We start from the raw sequence: 15,856 nt of genomic DNA, 5'->3' as shown, positions 1-15,856 counted from the left end.
TAAACTACACATTTATGTTATGTATGTGAAATGTCACTTTCATATATAATAAATATACTGAAATTACTGGTCGAAGTTTTCTACAATAAGATAATACCAATGGTTGAGTCAACGAAAGAGGTCTATCTTCAGCATTGCAGTTTGTATCTCAACTAAAAAATGTGTTCATATTTACATACCAACTGTGTCTCTGTAACAAATATTTACTTTTAATGGAGGGAATATTCAAGTGAAAAAAATATAATAACCTAATAGTGTGTTCGTGAACCTGACACATGCAGCTTCACGTGCAACATTGAAGTTATTCTATAAAAACATATATGCTTCATTCTCTCACTTCCAAGTTTTCTGAAAATTAAATTTGCTAGATGTTGGTCTTAATTTCAATTTTTTAATCAAAAGAAATTTAAAGAATGAGATTTTTTTTTTGGGGTTGCCACTTAGACGAAGAAAAAAAATGAAGCTAGAAACACCACCACCACAACAACAATAAACGAATTTGAGCCCAAAAAAAAACTTAGATAAAGAAAATGATTCACGTATTAATGACGTGATGAACATTGCTCTCTGGTATTATTCGTGAATAGGAATTTTAATAACAAAATGACCAAAAACTCAAATACAATAGACGAATTTGAGCAACAAAAAACAAAGAAATGATATTCTAAAAATGTTATTATTCTCCAACAGCACGTACATAAAATTTATCCCATCCCTAAACACCACACAACATGGCCCATACAAACACATAAATTAATAAGGAAAAAACGCTAACTGTTTATTTGTAACCAGCAGTAGTTTGAGAAGATATGAATACATTTGAACAAGAACGTAAGCATTCTGGAGATGAAAATAGAGATTAGCCGATCATTCCAACATGACATGATTACTTCAGATGATGCTCGAACAAAGATGCCATCTCAATCTGTCCCACAGACAAGTTAAATGCATAAAACATTTTTTTGTATATAAATACATGAAACACTGATTCAATTAAACTGTTTAGCCAATCAAAAACTGTCAAAACACTCAAGACAATAATGATACACAGGGTGCATCTTAGAGGCTCATATTTATTCAAGTTAACCAACGCAGTGTGCATTTCCCTCCTTATATCAACTATATACTCATAGCTACAACTAACTGTCATAACCAATAAAGGTCAATGGCACCTAAATAAATCAACCATAGTGAGGTTGAAGCTCAACTAATACCTGTCTCAATCTTTAGCAAATTTGGTGAGTAACGAGGATGTTTGGAACCTCTGCCAGTAATAATATATATATTTTCAATTTTTTCAAACTCAATTTGACAGCTACGTTGATAAATGGTTGCATTATTGCATAGTGCAATCCCTAAAATTTGAATGATATTTTGAGGTATGACGTATGGTAGACTATGAAGTATAGGATTATTAACTTGACAACAGACTAGAATCTTAAAAAAATTATAATAACCAATACCATTTTATCGAAAACCTGGACAATACTGTGTTAAATTGATAACTATAATAGTCGATGCATATGAAATTTTAGAAAGCTCCAGTTAAATTACTGGATGTCGCATAATAACTTTGTAATAACAAAGTGTTAACTTACAGCAGTCAATGCAGCCTCAGCACCCTTATTCCCAGATTTCCCACCAGCTCGATTTATAGCCTACAGTTAGGTAAAAAAGGAAGGAAAAAAAAATCTAATAAACAATAATGCTCACCAAAGAAGAAAAATTCACAACTTGCAACACAAATGCTATAACGTAAGTTAACCTGATCCATGTTTTCACATGTTAGGACTCCAAATATGCATGGAACACCTGCAAAGTAGTCCCAAAATATAAGTAAGTAATTTTCATGTTTATGGCAATAAACTAAAAAAGAAAGTCAAATAACAGATACTGACAAGAACAGTTAATGTCCCCAATCAAAAAACAAAAGGTCATACTAACAAGGGCCCTATAAATAAAAAAAGAAATAAAAAATAACTTTTGAATGAAAAATTCACTTTTTACAATTCCAAAGTTTGAATTGCACAACTTTCAAGATTTTCTTCTTCTACATTTTGGATTCTTAACAAGTGCTTCAAGGGCACTTGTTAGCATTTTCTAAAAACAAAAGAAAAAATTCAAATGATCTCTTGTCATGTAGTGACTAGATTAGAGGAAATAAAAGGTTTTGGTATGTTATTCAATAAAGACCAATCTTAATCCTTAAAATTTTGAAGTTTCTTCTTGACCTTGGTGCTAGTGCTACTCTAGTTTTTCTTTTCAGTTTCAACAAAACTGATAGCTGCTGAATGTTTAAGTCAAGTGCAGTTTGTTGGTATCTAAAGATTACTATTGACGATAACATAATACAAACCCGAGTCTAGACCAGCTGAAAGCACTCCAGATGCTGCTGAATTAGCAACTGAATCATAGTGAGTTGTATCTCCTCGTACCTGTTAACAACAAATATTGGCCACGATAGACACACAAATTAAGTCAACATAAATACAGATGATTGGTGCTCATTTACTATACAAATTCCATGAAATAATTTAATTTATTTGTCAAGATTTATCATACCACAGCTCCTATGCATACGATTGCATGATATTTGCCTGATTTGCCAAGCCTTGTTGCAACTGCGCCAATTTCAAAACAACCAGGAACCCACACAACCTAATGGAAAAAAGAAAGCAACAAATTTCTGTCAGTATTCATTGCAAAAGAAAGTGATGTTAACAATTCAGACAAAGGCAAATCTGCCACAATTATATTCTTATTAGATAACATCTTTTGTGACTGATAACAGTATTACACAAAAATTATTTGAAACCATGATCGATGACAAGCTAGACACACAAATGAAAAATGCAGAAAAAAATGTATTAAGATACGAAATGGTAACTGTTTTCAATTTTTAATTCAAACTATCAGTCACCTCATGCAATGGAGTCACTGGAGAATGCAACAACTTCAGCTGGTTGGCATCAGTTATAGTTTGTTAGTTTGAGATTCTCATAGTTTGTTTAATATGTTAGATGGTTAGTTCTGCTGCATGACACACAGCAATGCACCCTTTGTTACACCTGTATTTCTCTCTATAATCTATATAGAGGTGCTTTTGTATTTTCAGAACGAATGAGAGTCACTTTTCTCTTCATGCAGTGTTCTTAGAGGAACATATGTCAAATGATGGAAAAGGCATGCATAATTTTGTATTAATTCATTGACTGAATATAAGCAAGGCAGTGAACGTCGTGATGATGATGCATCACGAACAAAGAGTAGAACCATTGTAAAAATGAATAACAAAATATAAGTTATCAGAAAGGATACAAAGAGTAGAACCATTTTAAAAACATTGAGACACCAGAAACAGTTAAACTTTAAGTCCACACAATACTAGCTGAATACAAAAGTAACATCGTATAGATTGTTAATAAGTAATATTCAATAACCTATAAGTCTGATTACTTACATCAATGTCCTCATCTTGAACTGAGTAATTCCTGAAAGTACCCAAAGCTCCCTCCAAGAGTGGCCTGGTGACAATTTCATTAAACCGTGCAACAACCTACAAGAAAAACATTTAGAAACAACTAGCAAAAAAACATAAAACAAAAAGCAAATCTTCATGAGTATAGTCAATTTTGAAGTAGAAAAGAAATGCAAAATCTGGAAGCAGAATATGATAACTTTCTCATGATTGACTAGTATGTTGTTTCTCTACTTGACCCCACATTTTTTATTTATCCTCTATGTACAGCAGTCCCATTTGCAACTTCCTAGCTGTCCAAAATTCTTTCATTTCTTCAAATTTTTATTATTGGAAAAACCTTAACTCATCATCTAGAAGCTTTAGAAATGGAATATCCTATTTCTGTGCTTCGCATTCTCTATCCATCCTTATCTCTGGAAAACAGGATTTGGGCAGTAAACTCTGTTGGAGTTTCCACACAAACTCTCCAAAAAGACAACAAAACGTTATTCTTGCAATCAAACTGTAGAAGGCCAAGCCTAAGATTCCCTCTAATGTGAAGTTTTTTATTTGGGATGCGGTACTTAATAGCAAAAGCACAAATGATTGTTACAGGTTGGTAGACTAAACAAAGCTCTCTCTCCCCTAATACCCGTGTCAGGCCAATAAAAAGACATTTGTGGTGGCATACTCTTCACTATTTTGGTGCAAAACTATGATTGTCCAATTATTTGGATCAATTTTCTATCCGCCGTTCAAAAGGTTTGGCAGGACAAAAGATGGAAATATCCTTTGGTGGTCTGTTACTTATTTTTTTATTTGATGAAAACTATTGGAGAGATATCATAATTTCAATGGTAATTTCTTAGCATTGCTGCTTCTATGGAACAAAGTGGTCTTTCTAGCCTTTGAGTGATATTTGGCTGCTATGGCTGGTGAGTATTTTAGAGGGTTCTTTTTGTCAAATGCATAGAGAGATTGGCATGCTTGCTGCTGTCAGACATCAGGTTTGGATATAACTAATTTACCATAAATCAACTAAAAGTAACATGTAAATCCTAACTTCAAGACATGTATATCATTCATATTGCTGGTGGGGTTGGTTTTTTCATTCTGTTCCAAACTTTATAGGAGCATTTGCAAAGGCTTATTTGAACTCATCTCATGATGAGACGTAACTCATAAGCACTTGATGAATTAGTATTTGGATACACTTACAAAAACAACTTGTAACATAGCATATACTTTTTTCAGCTTATTTAGATAAGTTCCCCATAATTGCTTACAAGTAAGTACTTAAACTCTCTATAATAGCTTATTAAATGAGTATTTAACTAAGCTGTTTATCAAAACACACATACTGATTGAAATTTAAAAAGCAAGGAAATAATGTAAGACTAACAAAGGCTAGTGTTTGTCAAAAACATTAAACGAAATAATTTAGCATTAAAATTTGTGGGATACTTACCACGGCGAAACGAAGTCCCTGGGTTCTAGTAACAGAACCTGTCAGATGCCGCACAGCAGCTGTTTGTGAAAAAGACAGCCGACCCTTGCTCTGAACATGTGGCTTAATTTCTAAAGCAGGAGAATGAATACAGTGAATTGTTCAGCCACCAAAACAATGCAAGAAAATAAATTGACCACAGTCAAGAGCACAACAAACCATGCTGAATATATTTACTCCTTCATGAACAATAGTTACAAAATTAAACCAAACTACAAAAATTGGATTCTTCATTATGTTAACCAACAACTTTAAAAATGATTGAAAGGGAAAGGAAAATAACCTCGCGCAGAGTGCAAAAACGACAGAGAGTTCGTGCTTTTAAGAGCTTTTTGAAGATGCAAGATGTTATTAGTACCACAAGAACCATCATGATGCACAAATCCAAGGTGAGACTTAAGTGCAGGAAGGAAACAATCGGTGGAAACAAATGAAGCCATTCTTTTGGTCTAAAATTTATGAGAGAGCACAATCCCTAGAAGCTAAAAGCATACAATGAACACAATTAAAATCTTGTTGTCTAGGTTTTCATACATATAAATTATAAAGTGCATAGAATAAATTAATTAATTAATGAACATAAAATTAAGCACAAAATTTCATAAATCTCAGTCTCTAATTTTTCAAAACAATAAAAAAAAAAAAAAAAACTTAATCTGAACCACGCCATAAAAACAAGTTATACATTATACATAACCACTAAAATTAACCACACTGAGAGATCCTAAATCAAAGGAAAAAAATGAAAAAGAAAGGCATTGAAGCATAACTTCTGATTTAAAAAAACCTGAAATGTGGTTTTTATAATTGAATTGAAAGCACATATAGTTTAGCAGAAAAGAAGTGAAACATATATAATCTTTAATGATTTATATAAGGAAGAAAGTTCGTTGAGGAGAAAAGGAGAGTTTTATAAATCGTTAGAATGTTATAAGTGAAACGTATATAACAGTGTAAGAAAGCGGAAATTCGGAAAATGTTGGAATATGTGAAAATTACTATATAGAAAGAAGAAATAAATAAGTAAAAAATAACCGGAAATGGAGCGGACGGCGGAGGGAGATACAAAGGTTGAAGTGTTTGACTTTAATGGAAGGAGAAGCAGTGAAGGGAGTGAGAGAGACAACGTGAAATGGAACTATGGGAGAAGGATATTAAATTCAAAAAACACAAATATTATTTTAATATCAATTCAATTCAATTAAATAATATTAAATTTTTTTTTTTTAAAAAGACAGTAATATTCGTTGATCAACAATTAATTAAAAAAATTTCTAACAACACACTCTTATAAATTTGGTAAAATTCTTATCTATTTTAATTAATAAAATACAATATATTAAAAAATATGAATTAAAAATATATTGTTAGTATTATTAAAAAAACACGCACATGCTAATAGAATAATATCAGGTGCAATTTTTTTATAATATTAAAATGAGTCATGCTAAAATCAAGGGCCATTAAGAATAAAAAATTAAAATTTTGTGTAAAAGAATAGTATACTAAAATTTTAAAAAGTTGAATACATCACTCTGAATATTATATTTTCAAATATAATAATAATATTTTTGAAATATTTGTTATTATTTGTCTAAAACTAAAATAATTCTTAATGATTTGTTGTGTGGGGATTGTGGCTATCAAAATAGATAAAATAATGAGATTCTTCTCTTAGTGTATGGTATACAAATCTCTTCTTTTTATGGTGATAAAGATTATGTCTTGTGTTCTATGTCATTCTTATAAATATTGATATTGGTCTTGTAATTATTTTTAAAAATATCTCATGTGAGTTTGTGTAGAGACAAACAAATAAGGTCATTCGTACTTAATATAAAGTATATTTTTTTTAGTTTATGTTTAAAATTTCATTAATATTCTTACATGTATTCAAAAAATTATAATTAATAAAATATAATAAATTTATTTTAGAATGTGGTTGGATGAATGAATGTAATTTTTAAGAAAAATTGATTCGTTTAAATAAATTACTTTGTTTGAATAATAACTTTTGAGGATTTTCAAAATGAAAAGATTTTATAAGGTATTTTATTGAACTTAAATTTAGAGAATTTTAAATAACACATAAAATCTAATAATTTCAAATTTCTTATTTACTTTATAGTATATAAATAATGAAAAACACTTTATAATTCTTGCAATTTTACGATTTTGACCTATATGTTTCAAAATTTGTATATTAGTCTTAATATTAGTTTCTTTTTTTTTTTTTTTTAAATTGATCCCTAAAAACTACGGAATAGTCTTCAACTTTTTACAAAAATTTCATTTTTGACCCAAGTATAATTTTCATTTTTGGCCCAAGTATAATTTTCATTTTTAGATTAAATTTTTTTGAAATTTATAAAAATATTCTAATTTTTAAAGAAAGGTTATTTTATCCTAACAGGAAAATTTAGAAATAAAATAAATTCAGTGGAAATATTTAAATTGCCTTACATTTTTATTTTTCTAGAACTTTCAATTATCCATCCAAACGCACTCTTATTATTATTAATATCTCTTATGATTAATAATAATAATAATAATAATAATAATAATAATAATATATGATTAATAATAATAATAATAATAATAATAATAATAATAATAATAATAATAATAATAATAATAATAATAATAATAATAATAATAATAATAATAATATAGTTGTTTGAATACACATTGAGACATGAAAAAGTAGACGTGTTTATATGCAAACTGACTAAGTGATATTTATCAAAATTATAATATTCAAAATTATATTTGTTGGGAATGACTTATCCATTATCTAATTACAAATTAGAGGGAACATCATCCATACTTGCACATAAAATATTGATTATGTTTTGGATGAACGTTCAAAATTACTTCAAAATATACACATCTTGTCGTGAACTCTTATAAATTAAAAATCATTTAAAGTATAAATCCAAATAACATCAGTTTTAAGGAAAAAAAGAACACAATAATAAAAAAAATAAAAAAATTAAGATCACATTATCTGAACAATGAAAGGTGTCTAAAAAAAGAGGTAACTGTATGCCAAAGTAGTTTAGTGAGAGTTGAATACATTTCTTAATGTTTTGGATCATCCATAAAAGGTAAAAGGATTTAGGATCACCTTTACTACTTATATTTTGGCATACATTTACTTGTATGCGTGTTAAGTTTTTACTATTCTTATCAATTTTTACATGAAAGTGTATTAATACTCAAATACATTCAAGAATAATAAAATAACACACAGCAAATTAACATTTTACATGAAAACACTTTTTTAATTAAATTTTACATGAAAATATATTATATATGCAAAATTTATTATTTAAATTATTATCTAAAAAAGACGGTGAGACGTTTCTTTTATACAAAAGATTATAAAGATATTCAACATTTAACATAAATGAAAATTATTTTTTAATTATTATGGAGAAAAATTTAAGAGAAAAAAATTAATAATATAATATTTGAAAAAAAAGTATAATTTGACAATTTTAAAAAAATTGATCTAATCTAAATCACGTACAATACAACATTCAATTTAAGAGAAATTAAATGTTGCTTTTTTAAACGACGATATGAGATAAAATTTTAATTTTAAAAATTATATATTTTTGGTAAAACTTTTAAAATTAAATACGATACATAAAATTTATAAGTAATTAAAATTACAGTATGTATCATTGCTAAAGTTAATGAAATAAAATCAACATTATGTGAAATATGTGAATAATGATATATTAATAAATATTAATAAATATAATCATTTATGATATAGAGTTCAACTTGTATCATTTGATATTGAAAAGTGAAAACTAATATATATTTCCATTAGAATTATCGAAAATTATTAAAATTTATAAGTAGGTTGACGTAGTTTATACACGATATATAAATATCGATAGAAGAATTATTAGTAAGAATTAATTTTGGTGATGAAAAATATTTAACATATTAATATTTGATTAAATTTTTTAGATAATTAAAATATAAATTGAGATATTTAAAAGAAAAAAAAATTATTTATTCTAAAATAATAATAAGACAAACTTATTAATGAAAAAAAAAGGACCAATGTATTGTTTGTGGAGATGGTGGTACACCGTGGTGGAATAAAGTTGCCGCAGGCTCCAATAGCCAAGCATGCAAGTTACTCTTTCTTCGTTAGTAAGGAACTCCCGATTAGAGCCACAGTTAAAATCGGCTGTAAATTCAAAATTGATGAAGTTTTTATTTATTTACTAGCCGTGTTTTTGTCTGTCTCTTTTTTATTTTTTAATATAGAATATAGATTAATCTTCAATCAAATTTTTTGTGTAATTAGTAATTAGTTAAGTATAAATATAAAAAATGTAATTTTGTTAGACTAAAATTATGAGTTTATTTTAAATAATAAAATAAATAATATAATAATTAAATATTAAATAAATAATTGATATTATTTATACATATACTATCAATTATATTATATTATATTATTAATAATTGATTTCTACACTTTATTAATATTTTATTTCAGAAAAGTCAATTTTCAAAAATTAAATATATATTAATATATTGACGGTTTTTTAAAATTACATTCTCTATCAAATATTAAAAACTTATAAAACTAACACAATTTAAGATACGCACTCTTGGTATATCTCCTTTTCTCGAACTCTAATGACTAAAAATTGACATTTTTTCCAAATAAATTTAACACATTTTAATTGAATTAAATTAAAAAACTAAAAAATAACCATAAATGGATAAACAACGCATTGATTAAAATCCATTGTTAGTGTTTGTGTTGCACCCACACTCTCCAAACTTGCTTAGTACGCACCATTCTTCCCTCTCTGCATTTTCTTTTTATTGTGTTGCATCAATAACTATTTCATCATGCTATAAATGTTAAAATAAATTTAATTCTATTGATCATGTTATGTCTCCCAAATAAATATGCAACAATCTCTCTATATTTTTTTAATAGTCGATGAATTCTTTTTCTAATATAGTTAGTGCACATTATGAAATTATCAACTATTAATCACATCAGTTAATATATTTTCAAAAAATGTAAGAGCTTTTTATTTCTACTTATCTCATGACATATTTGAATAACTTATAAAAAACGTTTTTCTTCAGAAAAAAAAATCAATTTTGAATGGTTGTAAACATAATTTACGTTATATATCTATAAAATACTTTATATTGGAGAAGAATAGTCATTTCTCAATAAAAATTCATTTTCTTTAATATATTATATGAGAAATTAAAAAATACACCAAAATTATTTTACATGTATAATAAAAATAATTAATTTTATTATTTTATCATAAAATTTATGTAACTATTATAATAAAATAATTACATCATCAAGAATGTTTTACACTGACATCATTAAACTCATCATATTGCAGAGTATTGCTTCTTTTATGTATTTTTTGGTGGGTAGTTTCCCTTATTTTCGTTTATTTTATTATATTTTTTTGATAAGTTTTATTTTGTTATTTTTGTTTCGTAGTTTCCATCTATTGTTCTGTGTAGCTTCTTTATTCCTTTCTTGGGTTTTATTTCTCCAATCCCCTCTTTCTCTCTCTACACTCACTTCAATCAATCCTCTCATTTCCTTCAATACTTGTGATTCAAGAATCATTTATCGGATTATAGTTTTGGGAAATTGACTCTCTCTCTCTCAACCCTTTCCTCTGATTCCGGCGATGCTATCACTTCCTAAATGAAGTTGAAAAGGAAGCGGGCACTTGAAGTGGTTACTTTTTTTATCCCGATTCTTTAATTTTCCACCAATATTTATAATTTTTCCTCTTTTTTCTTTTCAATTGAGTTTTTTTGTTCGTTATTGGGGTTTATGTTTTTTTTTTAATTGATTGAGGGGGTTTGCAAGGTGTAATTGTACTGGAGAGTGATTTTCTTGGTTGATCATGTTTGCTTTCTCTTTTTTTGTTTCAATTTGTTTTTCAGTTTTTGTGAATTTCTATAGTGATTAAAATGTAAATTGGTGCATGCGTTTTTGCTCTGTTTCTTGATCAGGAATTTTGACGTTTACTTTTTGAGATTGGAAAGCGAGTATATTTTGATATGAATTTTACATTTTTGTTAAGTGGCTGAATACTTATTGGAATCTTAATTCATTGTCTGAATAATTAGTGACTGAACAATGTAATATTCATCATTTACTACCAGTTGATTAATAATTTGAGAAGTTTGCTTCGCGACCCAGCATTCAACATGAAATGAGTTTTCTTTAAGTAAATTTGCAATATTGTAGAACATTAAGCATGCTTTGTATTGTCAGTTACACAGTTCGAAATCAGTTTTAGTTGTTTGTGAATGGTTCCTTGCTTAATTTATTGTTTTACGTAGTTTTTAATTTTTTAACTTGTATGCAGTTTATGTTAGTTGTTTGCTGCTCTTTTACTTCACCAGTTGGCTGGTTATGTTAACGTCAACACGATATGAGAGATTTTAGCAGATTCCTTTTAGCTGATGGATCAATTTTTCTTTGACATGTTGCAGCCTCCAAAAATTAGACATTTCATCAACTGTGTTACTGCAGTTCCACTTGAGGAGATACAAGAACCTTTAAAAAACTTCACATGGGAGTTTGATAAGGTGGCTCTATGGCCCTTTTCTTTTTACATTGGTAATTCATATTTTTTTTTAGATATGTTTGATTTATTGGTGTTTCTTTTCTCTGAGCAGGGAGACTTTCATCACTGGGTTGATCTTTTTAACCATTTCGATTCATTCTTTGAGAAGTATGTAAAACCAAGGAAGGATTTACAAATTGATGACGATTTTCTGGACTCAGATCCTCCTTTCCCAAGAGAAGCTGTTCTCCAAATTCTCCGTGTCATTAGAATAATTTTGGATAATTGCACAAATAAGCATTTCTACAGTTCGTACGAGGTATGACATCTTTCCTACAATCGTCTGTTTCCAACCTGGTCAACTTAATAAGATGAGAGATAAGAATGGTTTGATGCCTTTATTCATGCTATTGTGTTTGTCCAATTTTCGTTTTCTCTCTTTGTCGATGACTTGGTATATTTGTGTTTCAATAATTTTTGAAGTTTAAACTGCGTTACTCTTAGGTTTGTACATATTGCTTATTTATCCTTTCGTGACTGGCATCGTACTTAGAATGGTTTCTTTGAATTTGCAGCAACATCTTTCTTCATTGCTTGCCTCTACTGATCCGGATGTGGTTGAGGCTACCCTGGACACTCTGGCTACTTTTTTGAAGAAAACAGTTGGAAAGTATTCCATAAGAGACGCGTCTTTGAATTCAAAATTGTTTGCTCTTGCACAAGGATGGGGTGGAAAGGAAGAGGGACTCGGACTAATTGCATCAGCTGTGCCTAATGGCTGCAACCCTACTGCGCATGAATTGGGCTGTGCCCTTCATTTTGAGTTTTATGCTGTAAATGAGTCAGAAAGTGACCTCAAAGGGGCCGGACCCTTGGTCCAAGGATTGCAAATCATTCACTTAAGTGACGTCAACAAATGTGTGGAAACTGATCTTGGACTTTTGCACAAGTTGGTTACAGAATATAAGGTACCTGCCAGTTTAAGATTTTCTTTACTAACAAGATTGCGGTTCGCAATGGCTTTTGGTTCTTTGGCTTCTAGACAGAAATACACATGCATTCGCTTGTATGCTTTCATAGTTCTGATTCAAGCGTGTGGTGATGCTGATGATCTGGTTTCATTCTTCAATGCTGAGCCTGGGTTTATCAATGAATTGGTCTCACTACTGAGCTACGAAGATGCAGTCCTGGAAAAAATCCGGGTTTTATGTTTGCATTCACTAGCTGCTCTTTGCCAAGATCGTTCCCGTCAGCCTTCGGTACTCACTGCTGTTACATCTGGTGGGCACCGTGGCATTTTATCTAGCCTGATGCAAAAAGCCATTGACTCTGTTATTAGTGATACATCAAAATGGTCTGTTCATTTTGCTGAAGCTCTGTTATCTCTTATAACTGTGTTGGTTTCTTCATCGTCGGGATGTTCTGCCATGCGTGAAGCAGGTTTTATTCCTACTCTTTTACCTCTACTTAAAGATACAAATCCACAACACTTGCATCTGATTGAAAAAGCTGTGCGCATTTTAGAAGCTTTTATGGATTACAGTAATCCAGCTGCTGCATTGTTCAGAGATTTGGGAGGTTTAGATGATACCATCTCTCGCCTGAAGATTGAAGTCTCCCATGTTGAAAATGGTGGAAAGCAGCCAGATGAGATTTTTGAGTCTAATAGAAGTGTACATATGGTTGGAGGTTCTTCAATTGGGCTAGATGACATGCAGCCAGTGTATTCTGAACCATTAATTTCCTATCACCGGAGATTGCTGATGAAAGCTTTATTGCGTGCTATATCCTTGGGAACCTATGCCCCTGGAAATACTGCCCGTATATATGGATCTGAAGAGAATCTGCTGCCTCAGTGCTTATGTATAATTTTCAGACGAGCAAAAGATTTTGGTGGTGGAGTTTTTTCGCTTGCTGCTACTGTCTTGAGTGATTTAATACAAAAAGATCCTACTTGTTTTCCCATTTTAGATGCAGCTGGTCTTCCATCTGCTTTTCTGGATGCTATAATGGATGATGTTCTCAACTCTGCAGAAGCCATTACGTGCATTCCCCAGTGTTTGGATGCCTTATGCTTAAACAGTAATGGCCTTCAGGCGGTGAAAGATAGGAACTCTTTGAGGTGCTTTGTGAAAGTGTTTACTTCCAGAACATATCTGCGCGCTCTTACAGGGGACACACCTGCTTCATTATCTAGTGGACTTGATGAATTAATGCGCCATGCTTCTTCATTACGTGGGCCTGGAGTGGATATGTTAGTTGAGATTCTGGAAACTATTTCAAAAATTGGTTATGGTGTGGATCCTTCATCTTTGTGTCCCGATCCTTGCTCCCAAACCTCTGTTCCTATGGAAATGGATGGTGGGGACAAGAATTTGATATTGTCTGATAGTAAGGAGTCATCAAAGGTAGATGACACTGAGAAAATCATTGAGTCATATCCTGATGTGTCAACAATGAATATTGAGTCAATTCTTCCAGATTGTGTTAACAATATTGGTCGTCTTCTTGAGACAATTCTTCAGAATGCAGACACATGTCGAATATTTGTTGAGAAAAAGGGGATTGAAGCTATTCTCCAGTTATTTACCTTGCCTTTAATGCCTCTTTCTGTTTCTGTTGGGCAGAGCATCTCTGTTGCCGTCAAGAACTTTTCCCCGCAGCATTATGTTTCTCTTGCTCGCGCTGTATGTTCGTTTTTAAGGGAACATCTGAAATCTACCAATGAACTTTTAGACTCCGTTGGGGGAACTCAGCTTGCTCTAGTTGAATCTGCAAAGCAGTCAAAGGTGTTGAAATACCTTTCTAGTCTTGAAGGTGTCTTGGCTCTCTCTGTTTTTCTGTTGAAGGGAACAACTGCTATGGTCTATGAACTAAGCACTTCTGATGCTGATGTATTAAAAGATATTGGGAGAACATACAAAGAAATAATTTGGCAAATATCTCTGTGTAATGACTCCAAGACAGAACAAAAGAAGAATAATGATCAAGAACCTGAGACTTCACAGGCACCTTCATCAACTGTTGTGGAAAGAGAGAGTGACGACGACACAAATATGCAGACAGTTAGATACACAAACCCAGTTTTTGCTAGGACTGGTTCACATTCCCTGTGGAATGGAGGAGAGCGTGAGTTTCTTTCTGTAGTTCGTTCTGGAGAAGGTTTGCATCGTCGTACTCGGCATGGTATATCCCGTATGCGTGGTGGAAGGACTGCTCGTCACTTTGAAGCTTTAAACATTGATTCTGAAGCATCTTCTAGTGTACTCGAGGCATCTTCGTCCCAAGATTTGAAAAAGAAAAGCCCTGACATTCTTGCCTTAGAGATTCTTAACAAGCTGGCTTCAACAATGCGTTCTTTTTTCATTGCTCTTGTGAAGGGATTCACTTCGCCAAATCGCCGTCGAGCTGATTCAGGGTCACTTAGCTCAGCTTCAAAGGCTCTTGGAACTGTTTTAGCTATGAATTTTCTTGAGGCCCTTAGTTTTTCTGGACATCCTACTTATGCTGGACTTGAAACTTCACTTTCTGTAAAATGCAGATATCTTGGGAAGGTCGTGGATGATATGGCGGCTCTCACATTTGACAGCAGGCGCAAAAGTTGTTATACTGCCATGGTTAATAACTTTTATGTACAGCTACTGACAACATAGGAAGCTACTAGTCAATTGCTATGGACTCTTCCATTCTCTTTCCCATCATCAGATACCGATCTTGTAAAGAAAGGAGAAGGAGCCAAACTGTCCCATAACACATGGCTTCTTGATACATTACAAAGCTACTGTCGCTTGCTTGAATACTTTGTAAACTCTTCTCTGCTTTTGTCCCCAACCTCAACATCTCAGGCAGAGCTTCTTATTCAGCCAGTTGCTGTTGGCCTGTCAATTGGGCTCTTTCCAGTTCCAAGGGACCCAGAAGTTTTTGTGTGTATGCTGCAATCTCAGGTTCTGGATGTAATCCTACCAGTCTGGAACCATCCCATGTTTTATAATTGCAGTCCTGGTTTCATTGCATCGATTATTTCACTTATTACACATGTATATTCTGGTGTTGGAGATGTGAAGCGAAATCGAAATAACATGTTGGGAAACACAAACCAACGTTTCATGGCCCCGCCACCTGATGAGGCAACCATTGCCACTATTGTTGAGATGGGTTTTTCAAGGGCAAGGGCTGAAGAAGCTCTGAGAAGAGTTGAAACAAATAGTGTTGAAATGGCTATGGAGTGGTTGTTCAGTCATGCTGATGATCCTGTTCAGGAGGATGATGAACTTGCACGGGCACTTGCTC

At 31.4% G+C, this 15,856-nt stretch overlaps 3 protein-coding genes across 5 annotated transcripts in view; 2 read left to right on the top strand and 1 right to left on the bottom strand.

The window, feature by feature from the left end:
- LOC113783942 (thioredoxin O1, mitochondrial) overlaps nucleotides 1-15,856 on the top strand; it is a 77,914-nt gene that overhangs the window by 29,352 nt on the left and 32,706 nt on the right. The gene's annotated exons all lie outside the window — the stretch shown is intronic.
- Nucleotides 658-6,142, bottom strand: LOC101510073 (6,7-dimethyl-8-ribityllumazine synthase, chloroplastic). 3 transcript variants are annotated; one of them, XM_004504604.4, is made up of 9 exons: nucleotides 6,003-6,142; nucleotides 5,251-5,449; nucleotides 4,929-5,038; nucleotides 3,461-3,556; nucleotides 2,563-2,658; nucleotides 2,357-2,435; nucleotides 1,766-1,812; nucleotides 1,599-1,658; nucleotides 658-925 (listed from the first exon to the last, which is right to left on the bottom strand). In XM_004504604.4, the coding sequence occupies exons 2-9, from the start codon at nucleotides 5,405-5,407 to the stop codon at nucleotides 887-889; spliced, it is 684 nt and encodes a 227-aa protein (XP_004504661.1). In that variant the 5' UTR covers nucleotides 5,408-5,449; nucleotides 6,003-6,142; the 3' UTR covers nucleotides 658-886. The 3 variants fall into 3 exon arrangements, with proteins under 3 accessions (XP_004504661.1, XP_027191294.1, XP_073225638.1); XM_027335493.2 differs by having other exon boundaries at nucleotides 5,251-5,442; nucleotides 6,003-6,135; XM_073369537.1 differs by lacking the exon at nucleotides 6,003-6,142 and adding an exon at nucleotides 5,755-5,778.
- Nucleotides 10,476-15,856, top strand: part of LOC101510614 (E3 ubiquitin-protein ligase UPL1-like) — a 15,098-nt gene continuing 9,717 nt past the window's right edge. Inside the window, 4 exon segments of the mRNA XM_073369804.1 lie at nucleotides 10,476-10,725; nucleotides 11,493-11,588; nucleotides 11,679-11,885; nucleotides 12,142-15,854. Of these exon segments, the coding sequence (XP_073225905.1) occupies nucleotides 10,693-10,725; nucleotides 11,493-11,588; nucleotides 11,679-11,885; nucleotides 12,142-15,854 (4,049 nt within the window). The 5' untranslated portion in view covers nucleotides 10,476-10,692.

This window comes from Cicer arietinum, chromosome 6, assembly GCF_000331145.2.
Source record: "Cicer arietinum cultivar CDC Frontier isolate Library 1 chromosome 6, Cicar.CDCFrontier_v2.0, whole genome shotgun sequence".
In the NCBI taxonomy this organism is placed as follows: Eukaryota; Viridiplantae; Streptophyta; class Magnoliopsida; order Fabales; family Fabaceae; genus Cicer; species Cicer arietinum.
This window is presented reverse-complemented; position numbering and strand designations above follow the sequence as displayed.